Source organism: Podarcis melisellensis, assembly GCF_964234715.1.
Source record: "Podarcis melisellensis genome assembly, chromosome: 14".
NCBI classification, from domain to species: Eukaryota; Metazoa; Chordata; class Lepidosauria; order Squamata; family Lacertidae; genus Podarcis; species Podarcis melisellensis.
The window spans coordinates 8,995,233-9,016,216 of NC_138546.1; the positions used below are offsets into that span (position 1 = coordinate 8,995,233).

A 20,984-nucleotide genomic window follows, 5' to 3' on the forward strand; every position below is an offset into this window, starting at 1 on the left:
TCAGTAGCTTAGGGCCTCATCAAACCTAAATCCGGCCCTGCCCACCAGATGTGCCCCATCTCACAGTTTCATTTCTTTCCAGGGTTTGTATGACATGCACATCCAGCTTCAGAGTGTCCCGTTCCTCCACTGGGAAGCCCCTGTCACATCCCACTCGTTTACCGCCAGGTAAGCTGACAGGATCAGGCCGCAGGTTTGTATGGGTTCTCGGTGTATGGAGAAACCCGAAAGTGCTGCTGGTGGTATTACCGTTCTTAAATATATAATCCCACCCTACACCAGCAGCGGGGTTGCAGCGATTTAAAATCCAGCGTTGAAACAAATAACAGTCGCAGGAATCGAGTCCCGAAAGCACACAACCCGAATCTGACCCTGACAAATTCAAGATACAGCAAAGCAAGATACTAGTCCTCATGAACAAAGGGGCTTTGTAGGAATGAAAATCACGGGCTTGTTTAAAGAGGGAGTGTAGGGGGCCGAGTCAAAAGGCCAGGGTAACAGAGCTGCGTCTTCAGCATTATCTGAAAGCTGTGTACTGGAGAAGCCAGGTGCGCCTCTTTGTGTGTGGAAGGAAATTCCACAACGAAGGGGGCCACCACAGAGAAGGCCTCACAGTCCACACTCCTCCCCTCTGTGGGCTTTTAACTCTGTGTGTTGTTTCATTCCCCCCCCCCCTCTGCAGAGAAGTGATGAGCACCCCAGTGACCTCCCTCCGAAGGATTGAGAAAGTGGGCGTCATTGTGGACATCCTCAGTGATACGTCGTCCAACCACAACGGGTTCCCTGTGGTGGAGAGCATTCCAGGCAGCGATCAGGTAGGGTGGCGGGAACTGACTTGGGTGCCTTGGTGCTCGGAACCCAGTTTCTTGGAGAAAAAGTTAGGAAAGGGCAGAGGGCACCTTGTTCTCACGTAGATCGTCCCAGGTCCAATCTCCAGGTAGGGCTGAAAAAAAAACCAGTTTGACACCTTTGGAAGGCCATTGCTGCCTGCCAGTGTCAACAGTATTGGGCTAGATGGAGCAAAGGTCCAGCTAAGGCAGCCTCCTAGGTTTTTTAAGGCCCACTTGTGGAACTTGAGTAAAATGTGTATGTGTGTTCATAAGATGTATTAGGTATTGTCTTACTTATTACATATATGCACTGCCATTGTGTGGTGGCGCTGTGGGTTAAACTACAGAGCCTAGGACTTGCTGATCAGAAGGCCGGCGGTTTGAATCCCTGTGACAGTGTGAACTCCCGTTGCTCGGTCCCTGCTCCTGCCAACCTAGCAGTTCGAAAGCACATCAAGTGCAAGTAGATAAATAGGTACTGCTCTGGCAGGAAGGTAAACGGCGTTTCCATGCGCTGCTCTGGTTCACCAGAAGCGGCTTAGTCATGCTGGCCACATGACCCAGAAGCTATACGCTGGCTCCCTCGGCTAGTAAAGTGAGATGAGCGCCACAACCCCAGAGTCGGTCACGACTGGACCTAATGGTCAGGGGTCCCTTTACCTTTACCTTTTATTGTCTCCCAAAGGAGCTCAATGTCCCATTTTAATCTCCCAACAGCCCTGTGTGGTAGGTTAGGCTGAGAGATGGTGATGGGCTCAAGGTCACACACCCAGTGAGCTTCATGGCTGGCTGGCTGGATTCGAACCCTGGTCTCCCAGGTTGTAGTGTATTACTCTAACCCCTGCACTACACTGCCTTGCGAAAACAAGCCCCTTCTTTTAGTATCTGTCTTGCGCGCCCACCAGGGCAAGGTAATGACTCTTCAATTTTTTGAGGCACAGGCAGGGTTTGAACCCGTGATCTTTGATTTACCAAATTGGTGCCTTACCACTTGCCCATCGCTCGTACAGCGTACTTCCTGCTTTATAATTCTGAGCGAAGAAAACCACAAAATGACAACAAACTAATTCTGAAATAAGCTCCAGGGGAAACAATAGCAGCAGCCCAGATGTTTAAATGCCTGGTTGTCCTTCCTGGTGTCTAAAATCATGGGGAAAGGATGGGTGGGGAATTGTTGGGGCGGAGAGAGTTCTACACATGAGTAACCCCACTAATGGCCTCTCTCCTTGCAGGCAGCGGGACTGCGAGGCCTGATCCTGCGCTCCCAGCTGATTGTTCTCCTGAAGCACAAGGTGAGGGCCGCAGCTCAGTCACAGAGCATCTCCTCTGGCACATTTCAGTTTCTTTTGCTGTTAAGTTTAATGTTTTTAACGACTATTACCGATAATTTGAATATATCTCGGAAGCCGCTTGGAGTTCTTCCCTATAATCAAGGGGTATATAAATTTGGTTAAATAAAAACAAACAAAGCACCTCAGGGAATGGGGAACCTGGTCCCCCTCCAGATGTTGTTGGACTACAATTCCCATCAGCCCCAGCCAGCGTGGTCAGGATGATGGGGGGTGTAGTCCAGCAACATCTGGATTGGGGCGCAGGTTCCCCACTCCTGTTCTGCTGCCAGGCCGGTTGGATTCTCTGGGTTGTATGTGACTTAAAGGCACTGCATGAGCAAAACGATTCTTCTGCTTGTGGTGGCGGAGCTCCCCCCTTTCCTCTGCACGCCCCTCAACCCATCTACTCTTGGGGTTCCCCCCAACCCTCCAGAACAGATTGGGGGGGGGTGTGATGTGGGGAGGCAGAAGGGAATATCCAGTGGGCAAACAGAAGTCGCAAGAACATAAGGCAGCCTTTCTCAACCTGTGGGTCCCCAGATGTTGTTGAACTACAACTCCCATCTCCCCCAGCTAGCAAGGCCAGAGCTCAGGGATGATGGGAGTTGTAGTCCAACAACAGGTTGAGAACCGCTGACGTAAGGGGAGCCCTGTGGATCTGGCCCAAGAGCTCACCTAGTCCAGCATCCTGTTCTCACTGTGGTCGACGAGATGCCTGTGGGAAACCCCCGAGCACAAGAGCCCTCTCCTCTCCTGCGGTTCTCAGCAAGCAATATTTAGAAGAATTGCTGCCTCCGATTATTGAAACAGAGCATAGCAATGATGGGCAGTAGCCTTCCATGGATGTGCCCAGTTTGTTCTTGTTCTTATGTATTTTTGGTGTTTTTATCTTGCCTTTTTATGGAGTGCGCAGCCCCAAAATCTATGGATGAAGGACGGTATGCAAGTTTTAATAATAATAATAATATAAAAAACCCATCCACGTTGGTGGTCATCACTGTCTCCCTGCAGGAGAGAATAATAATAATAATAATAATAATAATAATAATAATATAAAAAACCCATCCACGTTGGTGGCCATCACTGTCTCCCTGCAGGAGAGAATAATAATAATAATAATAATATAAAAATCCCATCCACATTGGTGGCCATCACTGTCTCCCTGCGAGAGAGCGTCCCATAGCTGTAACAACAACAACAAACAACAACAACAATTTTATTAAAATTGTATACCACCCTTTATCCATAGATCTCGGGGCAGTTCACAGCATAAAATTACAATATAAAAAAACACACAAAATGCATCATAAAAAAAGACCAAAAACAAACAAATAAGCCCCTCTCCCGCAATACATTGACATCCGATGCCCCTTTTTAAATCAGCCCGAGGCCTGGCTGAAGAGGAACGTTTTCGCCTAATCCAACATTCGGTTTCAAGTCGCGGTGCGGTTGGAGTCAACCCTCTCTCCAGGATGGGAGGGTCCCCCAGGCAGCAGGAGGACTTGGGGGAACCCCAGGGAAGAGGGCAGCAAGCAGGGGCTAGCGGGCATCCCCGTCCGTTTGCCCCGTGCCCCACCACCACCTCCATGCCTGACCCCTTCTAGGTCTTTGTGGAGAGAGCCAACCTGTCCCTGGTGCAGCGGCGTCTGAAGCTGAAGGACTTCCGGGACGCCTACCCCCGCTTCCCCCCCATACAGTCGATCCACGTCTCCCAGGACGAGCGCGAGTGCATGATGGACCTGACCGAATTCATGAACCCCTCGCCTTACACCGTGCCCTTGGTAGGACCGGGTTGGGGGCAGCAACGTCTATTGCTTTGAAGGCGTTTCGAGGGAGGGATGCTGCGGGTGACGAGGGCTTCCTCGTCCCATAACAGCATCCTGGGTTGTTTCCATTTTACTGTACTCATTGCCTTCCTCTTGTCTAATACGATTTCCCCCGTTTGCAGGAAGCCACCCTAACGAGGGTTTACAAGTTGTTCCGGGCCCTGGGCTTGCGCCACCTCGTGGTGGTGGATAATCATAACCAGGTGAGTCAGGGGCTGGGCTGAGGAGGAATGGTGGAAGCCTCTTCTTCTGGACCTTCCCGAGAACAGTATAGATTTAGAACAGTGGTTTGCAGAAGGGCATAGTTCAGAGGGGAGAAGCTGGGAAATACTGGGAGAGGAACAGCAGGAAGAAGACGAAACAGCAGGGGAGAGGAAGCTGACAGACTCAGTGTCCTTGGAGAGCATTCCTGACCACCCCCCACCCCTCCCAGGACCAGGCGGGCATTGAGGGTAGTAGAAGAGAAGGCTCAGAGGCAGAAAGTTCAGATTAGCTATCGCAGGGATGATATAGAATAGGAGAGATGGAGGGGGTGGGACTTTGTTCAGAGCAACGCCATTATTTTGGGAGGCTGCATTCCTTTGTATCTCTCTGTGAACTGTATTATGCTCTGGTCAGACCTCACCTGGAGTACTGTGTCCAGTTCTGGGCACCACAGTTCAAGAAGGACACTGACAAACTGGAGCGTGTCCAGAGGAGGGCAACCAAAATGGTCAAAGGCCTGGAAACGATGCCTTATGAGGAACGGCTAAGGGAGATGGGCATGTTTAGCCTGGAGAAGAGGAGGTTAAGGGGTGATATGATAGCCATGTTCAAATATATAAAAGGATGTCACATAGAGGAGGGAGGGAGGTTGTTTTCTGCTGCTCCAGAGAAGCGGACACGGAGCAATGGATCCAAACTACAAGAAAGAAGATTCCACCAAAACATTAGGAAGAACTTCCTGACAGTAAGAGCTGTTCGACAGTGGAATTTGCTGCCAAGGAATGTGGTGGAGTCTCCTTCTTTGGAGGTCTTTAAGCAGAGGCTTGACAACCATATGTCAGGAGTGCTCTGATGGTGTTTCCTGCTTGGCAGGGGGTTGGACTCGATGGCCCTTGTGGTCTCTTCCAACTCTATGATTCTATGAAAACACTGACAGCAGAAACAGACAAAGGAAAAGCCCTTTCCTAAAAGGCAGCCATTTCCCAAAAGCCTGTTGGAATAACAGTCTTCACCTGCCAGGGGAAAGACAGCAAGGAGGGAGACAGTCTAGCTCATGAGCAGGCAAACTAAGGCCTCGGGGCCGGATCCGGCCCAATCGCCTTCTCAATCTGGCCCACAGACGGTCTGGGAATCCACATGTTTTTACATGAGTAGAATGTGTCCTTTTATTTAAAATGCATCTCTGGGTTATTTGTGGGGCTTAGGAATTCGTTCATTTCCCCAAAAAAATATAGTCCAGTCCCCCACAAGGTCTGAGGGACAGTGGACTGGCCCCCTGCTGACACCTGGTCTAGCTTCTCCAGGGAGGGAGTTCCAAAGTCTGGGAGCAGACTCCCATCAGCCTCAGCAAGCATGGTCACCTGTCAGGGAAAATGTGAGTCCAGCAGCTTCTGAAGCACCTCCACATTTGGGTACCTCTGGGTTAGAAGCACCTCTTAGGTGGCACTGTGGTCTAAACCACTGAGCCTCTTGGGCTTGCTGATCAGAAGGTCAGCGGTTCGAATCCGTGTGACGCTGGTGAGCTCCCATTGCTCTGTCCCAGCTCCTGCCAACCTAGCAGTTCGAAAGCACGCCAGTGCAAGTAGATAAATAGGCACCACTGTGGTGGGAAGGTAAAATGGCGTTTCCGTGTGCTCTGGTATCCATCACAGTGTCCCATTGCACCAGAAGCGGCTTAGTCCTGCTGGCCACATGACCCGCAAAGCTGTCTGTGGACAAACGCCGGCTCCCTCGGCCTGAAAGCGAGATGAGCGCCACAACCCCAGAGTCGCCTTTGACTGGACTTAACTGTCCAGGGGTCCTTTACCTTTTTACCTAGAAGCACCTCTGCTCAGGGCCTGGTTCTGCTGATCCTGAGTGAGCTGATCTTCTGCTTTCTCTCCCTGCAGGTGGTGGGTCTGGTCACACGGAAGGATCTGGCCCGATACCGCCTGGGGAAGGAAGGCTTGGAGGAGCTGCCTCTGGCGCAGACGTGACTTTGCCACTGGGTGCTGCGGACCTTGCTGTGCACCAGGCTCCCGCCAGCCTCCCGGCGCCGTTGCCCTTGGGAGACCGTGGACGTGAAGCCAAACCCCGAAACGCCCAGCCCGTGGAGTCCCGCACTTCGCTGTGTCCCCGGCCTCTCCTCCTCGTCGCCATTCTCCTCTTTCTTCAGCCTTGCGCTCCTCTCACCATCCTGACCTTAGGTTCTCCGCACGGGACTGCAGATAGGCTCTGTACAACTGCTTTGGGGTCCCCGGGGCTTCAGGAGGGGCGTCCCCCACAATTGAAGAGAGGCAGCTGCCTGGGAGTCCCTGTCTCTGTTACAGACCTGGGCTGGGAGGTGTGTGTGTGTGTGTGTGTGTCCATTTCTGACCAAGCTTTCTTCCTCTGGCCCAGCTCCTGCCAACTGTGCCTTTCAAGACTCGTTACCCCCCCCCACCCCTTTTGTCAATCCTGCTGTGCAAATAATGCTCTGAGCAATGCTGGACTGGAGACCCTGGCTGGCATTTCCTGGGAACATGCACCTCCCATGCAGATCAACGTTGCCATTTTCAACTTGTGTGTAAAGCAAGGGAGCGGGGACTGAACTGTGGTCCTCCTCCAGGTTGCTGCTGGACCCCCCCCATCTCTGTGGCCAGTGATCAGGGCTGGTGGACTCAACAAGAATCTGCTTAGCCACCCCTGATTTAACGTTACCAGGCATGTTGCCAGAATTGGGCAGCGTGAGGTGAAACTCTGACAGCTGGTTCAACACTCGGTCCTGCTCCTTTACCCTTAGATCTCTCTTCCTCCCAAATCCTTCACACCCCCTCTGGCTTCCCCAGCTCCAGGCTGAGATTGTGGGGAGCCCTAGCGGCGGCGCTCATTCCCTCTGGGTCTGCAGCTGTGAAGAGCTTGCACCGCTGGGCTTGTGTACAGCCCCTTGTCCTCATCTGCCACTCCCAGGCGGAGAGTCTTCCTGATAGGTTCAGAGGGTCTTTCTCCCCCCCCCCCCCCCGCCCCCTTACAAACAGCAGCCTGCCTTCGTTCATGGTTGTTTGGATCCACTTTCTCCCCCCCCCCCCACTCTTAATTCTCACACTGCCTTGCGCCTGTTTGCATTTTTAGCTGCCGGTAGGGAAGATTATAGTGGAGGCCAGTCCGGTAGGGCAAATTGGGCGCTGCCCCGCCAATATCAACCTGCAACCCCCCCGGAGGGTGGGGGGAACCGGCGGAACCATGCTTGCCTTCTTACAAGCAATCCTGTCTGTGTTAGCTTCCTCCTCTATGCTCAGCTGGAAGACTTAGCTAGAAATAGCTGGCTCTGCCTCTGTCTGGCTTTGGCGCCACCTACTGTTGGGCTCCCTGCCTTTCGCCCATTGGGCTCCAGCCACCATTGCATAAGAGAAGTGGAACCCAAGCAGTTTGAAGGAACACCCGTATGGGCAGCAAGGGCAGTTGAGCTAGGCAGGTGGCGTTTTGGCAGGAAGCACCCAGTTTAACAAGATGCCGGACCAAACCAATGTGCCCACTTCAACCTGAAGCCGCCTGTCTCTCCCCCAAGGACTGGGGCCTCCTCTTTTCAGCCTCTGTGTACATCTGGACACGCTTGCCCAGAGCTTCTAATAGCCTAGGGAGGGAGGAAAGGAATCCAGGGGAGGATTTAGCAAAGGTCAAACGAGCTTCCCTAAGCTTATAGCAAGGTTTTCTCTATTTTGGACTACAACTCCCATCATTCCTAGCTAGCAGGACCAGTGGTCAAGGATGATGGGAATTGTAGTCCAAAACCAGCTGGAGAAACCCTGGCTTTACAGCAGGCAGAGGCAAACTCTGACCTTCCAGATGTTTTGTAACTACAATTCCCATCATCTCTAGCTAACAGGACCAGTGGTCAGGATGATGGGAATTGTAGTCTCAAAACATCTGGAGGGCCGGAGTTTGCCTGTGCCTGCCTTTCAGTCTTGGTGTGAGGGGTGTTGGCAACCGACAGGCCCATTTCCTGGCTCCTGGTCCTTCCCCACATCTGGCAGATACCTGTCTCCTCTGCTGTTTTCTATCACGTGGAACACCTGGTGAAAGAGTTCTCTTTTTTGTGCTGAAATTAAAAAGGAAACTATTTATACTTTTGCACATTCTCTCTCTCTCTCTCCTGTGTTGTGTTTACTTCCTTATCCTTAAGGATGTATGAGGAGCTGGATCAGGCCAGTGGCCCATCTAGTTTAGCATCCTGCTCTCAACAGCTGCCAACCAGATGCCCATTATGGGAAACCCAAGAGGGTAACAGCATTCCCCCCCTTCTGATTCCTATTGCTGCAATATCTCTGGTATTGAAGAGGTTCTTTGGGCATGGGGGGGGGGGCAGGTCCAGTGGAAAAGGTCCTTAATAAACATATACGTGGTTTGGGGATGGAAATAGAAAGGGTGTCTAGGGTGGGGGAGTTTGGAAGGTATAGCGAAAGTTTGGAAGGTATAGCGAAGGTTTCATTAAAACTACGCAACTCTTCGGCTGTTTTTTATTCTGTTCATTAAATTTGTATGCTGTCCTTCATCTGCAGATCTTGGGGTGGTTCACGACTTAAAAATGCAAAATAAAACACAAGATACATAAAAATATAATAATATATATCCCTTATACAAACTCACAACATATGAACAACTTGTTTATAAATGCAGACTTGCCATGGACAAATTCAATGATATTTGGAATCCGTTCTTAAAAATACTGTAATAGGTTAAGATCTGGTGAAGTACAATAACAACCTTGTACAGTGGTACCTCTGGATGCGAACGGGATCCGTTCCGGAGCCCTGTTCGCATCCAGAAGCGAACGCAACCCACGTCTGTGCGGGTCGCGATTCGCTGCTTCTGTTCATGCGTGTGACGTCATTTTGACCGTCTGCGCATGTGCGAGCGGCGAAACCCGGAAGTAACATGCTCCAGTTACTTCCAGGTCGCCGCAGCGCACAACCCAAAATTCTTATTTTGAAGCTACTTCAACCTGAGGTATGACTGTAACGTATACAGTTTTGGGTTCACCCCCCTTTATTTTCCCTTCTACACGGGTTCTGTTTCTCTTTTTCTTTTTCTCTCTCTTGTTTACGTCCCACCATATTTAGTGCACATATAATTATGTATTTTTGAACTTTCAGTAAAGATGATGATGATGATGATTTTATTTCTAGGCCGCCCATCTGACTGGGTTGCCCCAGCCACTCTGGGCAGCTAACAACAAAACAAAAAACCTCACTGCAATAAACAAAAAACAAAACCACAACAACCAATAACACACACACACACAAAAGCAAAAAGTGCTGCAATCAAAACAAAACTTTGCAGAAAGGTGGCCCACATAATATGGCAGAGGCAATCTCTCCCCTTCCTCCCACGCTCCTCAGCCGCTTATAAGCTGTCCAAGGGAGGAGACTGGCAGCGGTGGCCAGAGAGACACCATGGGATGTCAGCCACCACTGCCACATGGGATAAGCACCAACTCATGCTCCTCGAGCTCAGTGGCATCTGCAGTAGCAGGGAAAACAGGGACATTCTGGGATCAAATCAAAAGCTGGGATGGCTTTAGTAATTCTGGAGTGTTCCCTGGAAAATGGGGACCCTTGGAGAGTACGCTGTTTATTGAGGACGCAAGAGATCTGAGGTTCCAAGCCTACAACGATCTGTGTTGGAGGACGAATCCTTAGCCCCCTGTTAGGAAGGAGCTTGGTTACAAAGGCTGACCACATCTTAGAACTCTTAAAACTATAAAGAATAGTGTCATGAATACGCCAGCTCCAAGCAAAGTTTTGCAGCCAGCTGCAAAAAGCAGCCAGGAACAGAGAGGCTGGGATTTCACTTAGGCAGAGGAGAGCCGACAGCTGCAGGCTTCGCCTCCTTCTGACCTTGAATGGCAAGGTGATAAGGCTGTAGTGGAGAGCGGACTGGAATACAGCCAAATCTCTCAGGAAGCATGAACAGGCACAGAGATGGTTAGCTAGAAAAGGAAAAGGCTGGAGCTAATCCATTAAGTCCGAAGAGTCGGCGAATGGGAGGGCTGCTAGATCGGAAGTAACGAGATGCAAAGGGCGATGGTTCAGTATATTCTGTAGACACCGGAAGGAGTTTTCAGAAGGGTCATCTTGAGTGATAATGCCGGCAGCTGCATTAGAGCCATCCGGAGCTATCTGTCTGTTTTTGCAATAAATCCTCCTTTTTAATTACCTACGCTTACTGTGTTAGCGGGACGCGGGTGGCGCTGTGGGTTAAACCACTGAGCCTCTTGGGCTTGCCGATCAGAAGGTCGGCGGTTCGAATCCCCACGATGGGGTGAGCTCCCGTTGCTCGGTCCGTGCTCCTGCCAACCTAACAGTTTGACAGCACACCAAAAAGTGCAAGTAGATAAATAGGTACCGCTCCAGCGGGAAGGTAAACAGCAATTCTGTGCGCTGCTCTGGTTCGCCAGAAGTGGCTTAGTCATGCTGGCCACATGACCTGGAAGCTGTACGCCGGCTCCCTCGGCCAGTAAAGCGAGATGAGCGCCACAACCCCAGATTCAGCCACAACTGGACCTAATGGTCAGGGATCCCTTTACCTTTACTGTGTTATCAAGCTGGGAATCTGGACTCCTGACAGATAGCGGCGTTAAGGGGAACAAGTTTGATAAACTCTGTCCACCCCGAAAGCATCCCTCTCCACCAGCTTTGAGCCACAAATCAGTCCCTTAGCAACCAGACCCTGCTGTGATCTTATTGTGACATAACTGAGATGAGAGGCCAACATTTTGTATGGAGAGCTGCCCCATCTTTTCTCGGACCGGCAACCTGGCTGTCGCAAAGGTCCCAGCTTGGCTTCCTGGGGCGATGGGGCGGATGTAAAACACACACAAACACCCACTTGGAATGCGCCCTTGACGCAGCGGCGTGGACCTAGCATGAGACATGCATATGCAGCTTTGGTGCTCAGTTCCCTGCTGTTGGGGAAGAAACCAAACAGAGATCCTTCCCCCCACAGCGGCAGGATAGTAGTGCGGGAAGACCCAGGCACCCCCTACCAGGAGGGGAACAAGCTGCTGAAATTCCGCAAGTCTTTCTGCTTGCAGCATGGCTTCTGCTGGCTTTCGGACTCACCCTGGGGCTTCCTCCTGGTGGGATCGGCCGTTCTGCTTCTGTGGCTGGTGCTAAACATCTGGACCTCGTCGGGCCCGGCTTCTTCGCAAGCGAAGCCTCGCGAGGCGACTGTGAGCTCGGTAATGAGATGTTCCTCCTTAAAGCGTCTTCAGTATTTTTGGTCGAGAAAATTACAGTGGTACCTTGGTTCTCAAACTTAATCCATTCCGGAAGTCTGTTCCAAAACCGAGGCACACTTTCCCATAGGAAGTAATGCAAAACGGGTTACAGTGGTACCTCGGGTTACATACACTTCAGGTTACAGACTCCACTAACCCAGAAATATTACCTCAGGTTAAGAACTTTGCTTCAGGATGAAAACAGAAATTGTGCTCTGGCGGCGCAGCAGCAGCAGGAGGCCCCATTAGCTAAAGTGGTGCTTCAGGTTAAGAACAATTTCAGGTTAAGAATGGACCTCTGGAACGAATTAAGTACTTAACCCGAGGTACCACTGTAATCCATTCCAGACTTTTAAAAACAACCCTTAAAACAGCATTTTGGCATGGATTTTACTACCTAATGAGTGAGAGGAGATAGGATAGCTATCATCAGATATCTCAGCAGTTCCAGAAGGTAGGACCAGAATTAACAGATTCAAATTACAATAAAGGAGATTCTGACTAAATATTAGGAAGAACTTTCTGATGGTAAGAACTATTCAATGGTGGAACTGTCTCCCTTGGGAGGTGGTGGACTCTCCTTCGTTGAAGGTTTTTAGGCAGAAGTTGAGCGGCCTTCTGTCATGAATTGTTTAGTTGTGATCACTGCATTGCAAGGGGTGACGTAGGAGGACGGCTATCTAAGAGAACTGGAAAGCAGGTAATCCGTTTTTCACTTTACTCACCTGCCTTCACACAGGTGGAAACAATTCCCGAACTAGAGAGAGAAGCAGAGCAGGAAGCAATAGGAAAAAATGGTAAGTTTTTGCAACCTGACTTTCTCCCTTAAACAGTGTTCGAAACTCCCATTGTTCTAGGTGCATTTTGTGACAGGGAATTTCATTAGCACGAGCAGTTTCTGAGCACTGGGTGCAGTACTGCGCCTAAGATTTCAGATTAAAGCTGCAGAGTGGGGGGGGGGGAGGTAAAAGTAAAGGAGCCCTGACAGTTAAGTCCAGTCGCAGATGACTCTCTGGGGTTGCGGCGCTCATCTCTCGTTACAGGCCAAGGGAGCCGGAGTTTGTCCGCAGACAGTTTTTCCAGGTCATGTGGCCAGCATGACTAAGCCGCTTCTGGTAAACCAGAGCAGCACACGGAAACACCATTTACCTTCCCGCCGGAGCGGTACCTATTTATCTGCTTGCACTTTGACGTGCTTTCAAACTGCTAGGTTGGCAGGAGCAGGGACCGAACAACGGGAGCTCACCCCGTTGTGGGGATTCGAACCACCGACCTTCTGATCAGCAAGCCCAAGAGGCTCAGTGGTTTAGACCCCAGCGCCACCCGCGTCCCTGAGTGGAAGGAAAGGAAGACCTTTTTCTCCCTCCCCACTTCCAGTTCAGAGAGTAACTGGAAGAAGACTGGAGAAGAGTCCCTCTTAAGAACATTAGGGGGCGGGAAGAACTAGACTATGTGAAAAATGAACGTAATATTTTAGCTGCAGTTAATTCATTTCCAGCTTTGTATTCTTGTTATAAAAAGTGTGCCTAGACATTCCGCTGTTGCGCCCATAACCTAGGTTGAAGGTGCCATTTAGCTCCTAGATTCCATATCTCAGTTTTTAACGAAGCCCTTAACTTGTTCTTTTCCAAGTCCTGGAATAATTGCATTGTCTCTGCGGAGATCTATACTGCCATTGGTGTGGGACGTCTGTTCTTGGTTTAAAGTGGTGTATGCAACTTCTTATTGCAAGCTGGCAGTTTTATAAATACCTTTATAAAGAAAGTAAAATAAAACATGCTCCGTCATGGCAATGCCAGCGGGAGAGTTGTTGATGTGGGAATGGCAATAAAAGAAAAACCCTTCCACAGAAGTGAATGGAGGATAGATAGAGAGGAGCGTTTGTGTGGAAACTAAAGGTAAAATTTACATGTGTTGCTCCGCCTACTTTTAATTCGGCCCCACCCACTACTGCCATATGGCTCTCAGGCCAAAAAGGTTTTCGTATCCCTGAGTCGATGTCATTCATTGATTAAACATTACAGAGCTATAATAAATCTTCAAAACAAATAATAATTATTTTTTTGTCGTAGAATGTCTTTGCGTTTGTGGGACACCGTTAACTTCTTATTTCGAAAGGTAGGTATGTCCTCAGTAACTCTAGACAAAAGGGATGTTATTTGGGCTGTTTTCTAGTAGGTGCCCAGGTGGGGAGTCTTCTGGGAGAAGACTGGTAAGGGCCCTGGGGAGTAAAAGGCAGCCCCTTACGTCCCAGCTGGCGCAAAAGCTAACAAGGGATGAGTGCAAACAAGAAATGCTAACAAGGGATAAATGCAAACAAGAAACACTAACAAAGGGTGAATGCTAACAAGATACGCTAACAAGGGATGAATGTGAACAAGAATCAGGCTCGTATCGGGCAGCAGCTTTCCAGGCTTTCAGGTCTTTCCAGGCTGTACTTAAGAGATGCTGGGGACTGAAGCTGGGACTTATTGCATGCAAAGAAGATGCTCTGTCATCCCTGTCTCTCTTTTCCCTCTGTTGCTTTCCTCCAGAGTGGACACAATGACATAGAAGTTAGACCTGCCCACTAAGTTCTGTGGGTCTGCTCTGTATCTCCCTGGCGTTGAATTCCATCCTAAGGCGGTTCCTAAAATGTTTTGTAGGACACAACTCGGTCCCCACTCCCCTCAACACAAAAACATAGTTTTATCTTGCTTTATGCTAACTTGGTACATTCTTTTCCACGCTGCCTTTTCTTTTCTCGTCCTCATGTGATTGCCCAGCCCGATCTTAGAAATTGCATAGTTTTTAAAAATGTGAACTTTTGGAAATGGTAGGAATTTGGGTGGTGTCCAACGTTAGCATTACTCAGAATAGCCCTCTGGGAAATTAATGGGCATGCAATACCCAGGCCCACTAATTTCAATTGATCTATTATTTTAAAGCATTTTTAAACCATACACACACACACAAAATTAAAATTCATTTGGACATGACCCTTATTAACACATCAAATGTACAAAACAACTTTGTTTTGTCTTATTTCTTGCAGTTGTGAGCAGCCTTGTGAAATACACCACTGTTCTCTTGTTCCATGTGAAGATATGGGAAATTGGCATCAAGAGGAGTGTTTATGTCCAAAATATGATGGATTTCCTCCACTGAAGTATGAGGCCATTTTAAGCCATGCTTCCTGCTCTTCCTCCTCCACCTCATCTTCCTCCTCCTCCTCCTGCCTACCTCATTTAAAATGTCTGGACCTGCATTCGAGTTCCGAAAACTTCCAGGATGCTAGAGATACTTCGTGGACCGTATTAGATTCCTCAGATGTGACGGAGAGCAAAAGCTCCGATTCCTGCTCCAATTCGGACGAGCCCTGCTTGATAGTGCCGAAGCGTGAACCGTTGGAGGTCCCATTGCTGCCTGAAAAACATACAGAAGTCATAAGAATCCCTTCCTTCCCGCCTATTGCTCCGTTTACACAGATAAATATTCTCCAGAGCGCGACTTATAAAAAAGAAGACCAGGTCATCTTGGTGGAAAAATGCCTCGCAATTCGTATGGGCCCGGCACCATCACATAAGGCCAAGCCACCCTCTCCTCCCAAACTGATGGAGAAAGAGAGTGTTGAAAGTTGCACGGATCAAGAGGAGAGGGAGGAGAAACCTCCAGAATTGTCCTGCTCGGACCAAATGCCACTTCCGTGTATAGATATGGATGTGACCTGCGCACAGGAACATTCTAGCACCTCGGAGGAAAGCTTGCCAAAGCCGTCTTCTCCCACCGGTCAGCGGCCTGCGACAAAAGCAATCTCCTGCACCAGCTCCCCTCCGCGTGACTCTGAGCTGGCCCCTTTAGTCCTGGAAGAGATGGACAGGGAAGTCAGAGGCTCCCTTGAATTTCATGTCAAAAAGAAAATGGTTCAGAGGCGGTGTGGTGTCCCCACCCTCGTCTCCAAGTCTGAATCGTGGTTTCAACCCTGTGTGGATGAATTTTCTGGGGAGCTTGAAAGCAGCCCCCAGAGGCCAAGGAGAAAGACAATTTGTGCCCGAAGCCCCCTGCCTCTTGAGTCTCCACACAGAAACGCCACGGTGCTCTATGCGAAACCTTTACGAGAATCTCCAGGGACCAAGAAGTATTACCTTCTCCATTTGGAGGACCAGCCAAAAGAGAGCAGGAAGCCTTGTTTCCTCACGAAGAGGCCAGGCCATAAAACCGGGACTTCCCCTGGGAAATATATTCTCCTCTCGATGGAGCCAGAAGACGTGAAGAAGCTCACTTTCCACACGACGGTGAAGATGTTAGAAATGCAGACGGGCGCCTTTCCAGAAATGGTGGAAGAATCCTTCCGACTCTACAAGGTTCTTTCTGCAAATCCTCTGCCCAAGCCGATCCGTTTTGGCAACAAAACCCCAAGGCCCAAACACATCTGCCTGCCCTTCGCCACTGGAGAGGCTCCTTGCATCATTGACCTGAACATCGGACACAAATACTTGGCCTACAAGTCGAAACTTCCAACGCCCTATTCAAAGTCGGTGGCGGAGCTGACCTACAGTTCTTCACAGCTGAGTGGGACCGAAACAAGTATCATGAAAAGGGTGTCCCCTGGGCCTTGCACATCCAGCATCATTTTGAGGAGGCATCCCAAGGAGGAAACACCTCTTGGCTCGGATCAAATGCTGATAGTCCCAGAGCCCTCAAAGCCACACAAAATGGGGATGCAGGCAGAGACAGCATCCTCCAGCAAGGTTCTCCGGTTTTCCTTGAGTACCGATGGAGCGTCAGCTGAAAGAGAAGGAGCAGAAAAGGGGGTGGAGGCTGAGGGCAGACAAGGGATCAGAGGCCGTGAATTAAGGCACTTCCAGGAGGAGCTAGCGGGAAGATCATCCTGCGTGATTCTCCCGATTTTCATTGATGAGAGAGGAACAGTGGTCAGTGGAAGAACTGCAACGGCGAAATTAAGGCACCACCAAACGGAGCTGGAGGGAGGGCCAAGCCACGAGGTTCTCGCAATTGCTTTTGATGAGAAAAAGGTAGAAGTCAGTGGAAGAACTGGAATGGTGGAATCGAAGGACCAACAAAAGGAGGTAGAGAGAGGACCATGCCACGAGGTTCTCCCAATTTTCTTTGATGAAAAAGGGATAGAGGTTGGAGGAAGAACCAGAACTGCAGAATCAAAGGGCCGCCAAAAGGAGCTGGAGAGAGCGTCACATCACAAGGTTCACACAATTTCCTTTGATGAGAAAGGAACAGAGATCACTGGAAGAACTGGAATGGTGGAATCAAGGGAACACCAAAAGGAGGTAGGGAGAGGACCATGCCACGAGGTTCTGCCAATTTTCATTGCTGATAAAGGAACAGAGGCCAGAAGACGAACCAGAACTGCAGAAACAAAGGAACATCAAAAGGAGCTGGAAGGAGGGCCAGGCCACAAGGTTCTTCCAATCTCCTTTGATGAGAAAGGAGCAGTGATCACTGGAAGAACTGGAATGGTGGAATTAAGGGAACACCAAAAGGAGGTGGAGGGAGGTCCACACTACAAGGTTCTCCCAATTTTCCTTGATGAAAAAGGAACAGTGATCACAGAAAGAACTGGAATTCTGGAATCAAGGGACCAACCAAAGGAGATAGAGGTAGGACCATGTCCCAAGGTTCTCTCAATCTTGGATGAGAAAGCAACAGAGGTAGGGGGAAGAACCAGAACTGTAGAAACAAAGGAACTTCAAAAGGAGCTGGAAGGAGAGCCAGGTCACAAGGTTCTTCCATTCTCCTTTGATGAGAAAGGAGCAGTGATCACTGGAAGAACTGTAACTGTGGAATCAAGGGACCAACAAAAGGAGGTAGAGGAAGGGCCATGCCACAAGGTTCTTGCAATTTCCATCGATGAAAAACTAACAGAGATGAGTGGAAGCACTGTTATGGTAGAATCAAGGGACCACCAAAAGGAGGTGGAGGGAGGTCCACACTACAAAGTTCTCTCAGTTTTGCTTGATGAAAAAGAAAAAGCGATCAGTGGAAGAATTGGAATTGTGGAATTAAGGGAACACCAAAAGGAGGTGGAGGTGGAGGGAGGTCCACACTACAAGGTTCTCCCAATCTTATTTGATGAGAAAGCAACAGAGGTTGGAGGAAGAACCAGACCTGTAGAAACAAAGGAACTTCAAAAGGAGCTGGAAGAAGGGCCAGGCCACAAGGTTCTTCCAATCTCATTTGATGAGAAAGCAATAGTGATCGCCGGAAGAACTGTAATTGTGGAATCAAGGGACCAACCAAAAGAGGTAGAGGGAGAACCATGCCACAAGGTTCTTGCAATTTCCATTGATGAGAAAGTAACAGAGATAAGTGGAAGCACTGTTAGGGTGGAATCAAGGGACAAGCCAAAGGAGGTAGAAGGAGGACCATGCCACAAGGTTCTTCCAATCTCCTTTGATGAGAAAGGAACAGTGATCACTGGGAGAACTGGAATTGTGGAATTAAGGGAACATAAAAAGGAGGTGGAGGTGGAGGGAAGTCCACACTACAAGGCTGTCCCAATTTCCATTGATGAAAAAGGAACAGTGATCACTGAAAGAACTGGAATTGTGGAATCAAGGGACCAACCAAAGAAGGTAGAGGGAGGACCATGTCCCAAGGTTATTGCAATTTCCATTGATGAGAAAATAACAGAGATAAGTGGAAGCACTGTTCTGGTAGAATCAAGGGACCAACCAAAAGAGGTAGAGGGAGGACCATGCCACAAGGTTCTTGCCATTTCCATTGATGAAAAAGTAACAAAGATGAGTGGAAGCACTGTTATGGTGGAAGCAAAGGACCACCAAAAGGAGGTGAAGGAAGGGCCAGACCACAAGGTTCTTCCAATCTCCTTTGATGAGAAAGGAATAGTGATCACTGGGAGAACTGTAACTGTGGAATCAAAGGACCTCCAGAAGGAGGTGGTGGGAGGGATGCGCCACAATATTTCCCTTGATGTGAAAGAAAAAGATATTGGTGAAAGAACTGCAACTGCAGAATCAAAGCACCAAAAAATGCAGGTGGAAGGAGCACCAGTTCACAAGGTTACTTTTGTTGAGAAGGGAGCAATGGTCAGTGGAACTACGGTATCAAAGGACCAGTCAAAGGAGCAGGAGACAGGTCCAGTCCAGACGGTTCTCCCGGTTCCCCTTGATAAGAAAGGCACAGAGGTCGGTGGAGGTTCTGGGTCAGCAGAAACAAAGGACAAGCCAAAGGAAGAGGACGGTGCACCAGGCCAGAAGGTTCTCCCGGTTCCCCTTGATAAGAAAGACATAGAGGTCGGTGGAAGTCCTGGGGCTGCAGAAACAAAGGAGCAGCCAAAGGACCAACAGGAAGTGCCAGCCCAAAAGGTTCTCCCAGTTTCCCTTGATAAAAAAGGAACAGAGGTCAATGGAAGTCCTGGAGCAGCAGAAACAAAGGACCAGCAGGAGGGAGCTCCAGGCCAGAAGGTTCTCCCGGTTCCCCTTGATAAGAAAGGCACAGAGGTCGGTGGAAGTCCTGGGGCAGCAGAACCAAAGGAGCAGTCTATGGAGCAGGAGGGAGGGCCAGCCCAGAAGGTTCACAAGGTTACCTTTGATGAGAAAGCAATGATGGTTGGTAGAACTACTGGAACTGTGGAATCAGAGGAACAGCCAAAGGACCAGCAGGAAGTGCCAGCCCAGAAGGTTCTCCCAGTTCCCCTTGATAAAAAAGGAACAGAGGTCAATGGAAGTCCTGGAGCTGCAGAAACAAAGGACCAGCCAAAGGACCAGCAGGAGGGAGCTCCAGCCCAGAAGGTTCTCCCGGTTCCCCTTGATAAGAAAGACACAGAGGTTGGTGGAAGTCCTGGGGCTGCAGAAACAAAGGACAAGCCAAAGGAGGAGGATGGAGGGCCAGCCCAGAAGGTTCTCCCGGTTTCCCTGGATAAGGAAGGAACAGAGGTTGGTGGAAGTACTGGAACTACAAAGCAGCAGCAAAAGGAGTCGGAAGGGGTGCACCGCAGGGTTCTCTTGCCTTTCTTTGAAGAGAAGGCAAAAGAGGCTGGCCCAGCTGAGAAAGCAAAGAGTGGGCAAAAGCAACCAGCGACTGAGTCTGGCTCCCTGCTTCCTTCTCCTTCCACGGGTGGAAAGGAGGCAGAAACGGAGAAAGGGGCAGCAGTGGCCGGTGGAAGCAGGCCGGAGATGGAGAAGGCCAGGATCCGGAAGAAGGAGGCCTCCATTATAAGGGCAAGCCTCTTCCTCGAGCTGGACCTGGTGAAAGAGAAACTGAACCTGCACTTGAAGAAAAAAATGGAAGCCCGGCTGCTTCCGTCCCAGGGAGCAGAGCTGCAGGTCCACGTGGGCTTTGACAAAGAGGCGAGAGGAAGGAAAACAAATAAATCGGCACAGCCGAGCCATTCCGCTGACCCTCAGCCCAAGCCGAGCCGGCCCTTCTGTTACGTCTGCATGTCCCTGGATAAAAGTGGGGTGGCGGTCAAACCTGTTTGCTGGGTCCTTCCAAAGCGGATTTTGAAAATGAACGGGAACCGGGTTCCCCAGGTGGTACGATGGGATAGCAAATCCAAAACTGCTCCAACTAGCTCTGCTCCTTCCGGCTTGGAAAAGGAGGCAAAAAGGATGCCAAAAAAACCTGCTGTGACAATCCAGCCGTCTTAGAGAGAGAAGGGGATTTATTCAGAAGCAGAAGGGATATTGTGGTGGGGAGGAAGAAACTATTAAAGATATTTGCCTGAAAGCGAAGCCCAGCTGCTGGCCATCTTGTGCTGTTTTATGACAGATTGCTCCACATCTGCATATGTTAATGTCGTGGGGAGATTCTCACTCCTAGGGATTGATGAAGGAAAAATTTGGTTCTGTTTGTTACAAAACCCCACACTTTGTGAAACACTCTGCAAACCAAAACACAGCGATAGCCTTTGAAATTTGCGTTCCGGTTTAATTCTGCAGCGCAGCTCTCCTGACAAGTAATGTGTGCAAAAAATAAAAAATGATATACTGGGGTAAAGTGTGCAAATAGATGCATGTACAAATGAAAATAACATCTAGAGGTTTATTTTATCGGCAGAAACATAAACATTAGGGAAATGCATTGCAAAAATGTGTATATTGGGCGGAGTTTCATACAAAAGATGTATACGGGCAATGACCGTTTTGCAGGGGGGTTGCGTTCCTGACCCCTGCGCGCATCAGTGGTGTGCATGGAAGTCCACCCTGCCCCGTTATGCCCTCTTTTGTACGACCCCACCCCCTTTTCTGGCCCCATCTGGGTTGCGGCGATGCGCACATGCGTGGTTGCTTGTTCTTTGAACACATGCAAAACAGTTGTTGCCTTCATTAGACATTTGCACTAAAATGCTGGTGGAGTTTCATGAGGACTTTAAAAAATAATAATAAAATAACTGATGTGGGAATTTGCGGAGAATTTAAAGATGAGGGAAATAAGAAACTGAGAAACTGAAATTAGCAGATTTGCCCACCCCACTCACCACAACCCTGTTGGCAGAGTAACTAAACTGCAGCTGGGAAGCCTGCTCAGAGTTTCTGCACTGGTTGTCCATTTGCTTCTGGGCCAAAGTCAAGGTGTT

General features: G+C 49.5%; 2 protein-coding genes across 9 annotated transcripts in view; both read left to right on the plus strand.

Moving 5' to 3' along the window:
- Window positions 1–6,896, plus strand: part of CLCN7 (chloride voltage-gated channel 7) — a 35,701-nt gene extending 28,805 nt beyond the window's left edge. The window contains exons 20-25 of the mRNA XM_081889196.1: window positions 83–168; window positions 683–815; window positions 2,063–2,122; window positions 3,766–3,942; window positions 4,110–4,190; window positions 6,081–6,896. Coding sequence (XP_081745322.1) covers window positions 83–168; window positions 683–815; window positions 2,063–2,122; window positions 3,766–3,942; window positions 4,110–4,190; window positions 6,081–6,167 — 624 coding nt within the window. The 3' untranslated portion in view covers window positions 6,168–6,896. The remainder of the gene's footprint in view (window positions 1–82; window positions 169–682; window positions 816–2,062; window positions 2,123–3,765; window positions 3,943–4,109; window positions 4,191–6,080) is intronic.
- Window positions 6,897–10,726: 3,830 nt separating this feature from the next.
- LOC309357099 (uncharacterized protein) lies at window positions 10,727–20,139 on the plus strand. Of its 8 annotated transcripts, none has more exons than XM_081889052.1 (6): window positions 10,727–11,389; window positions 12,168–12,225; window positions 13,501–13,546; window positions 14,463–18,756; window positions 18,853–19,086; window positions 19,198–20,139. In XM_081889052.1, exons 1-6 carry the CDS (start codon window positions 11,075–11,077, stop codon window positions 20,053–20,055), a joined length of 5,805 nt encoding a protein of 1,934 aa, XP_081745178.1. In that variant the 5' UTR covers window positions 10,727–11,074; the 3' UTR covers window positions 20,056–20,139. The 8 variants fall into 8 exon arrangements, with proteins under 8 accessions (XP_081745178.1, XP_081745181.1, XP_081745180.1 ...); XM_081889055.1 differs by having other exon boundaries at window positions 18,853–18,978; XM_081889053.1 differs by having other exon boundaries at window positions 10,729–11,389; window positions 14,463–17,604; window positions 17,821–18,756; window positions 18,853–20,139.
- Window positions 20,140–20,984: the final 845 nt, after the last annotated feature.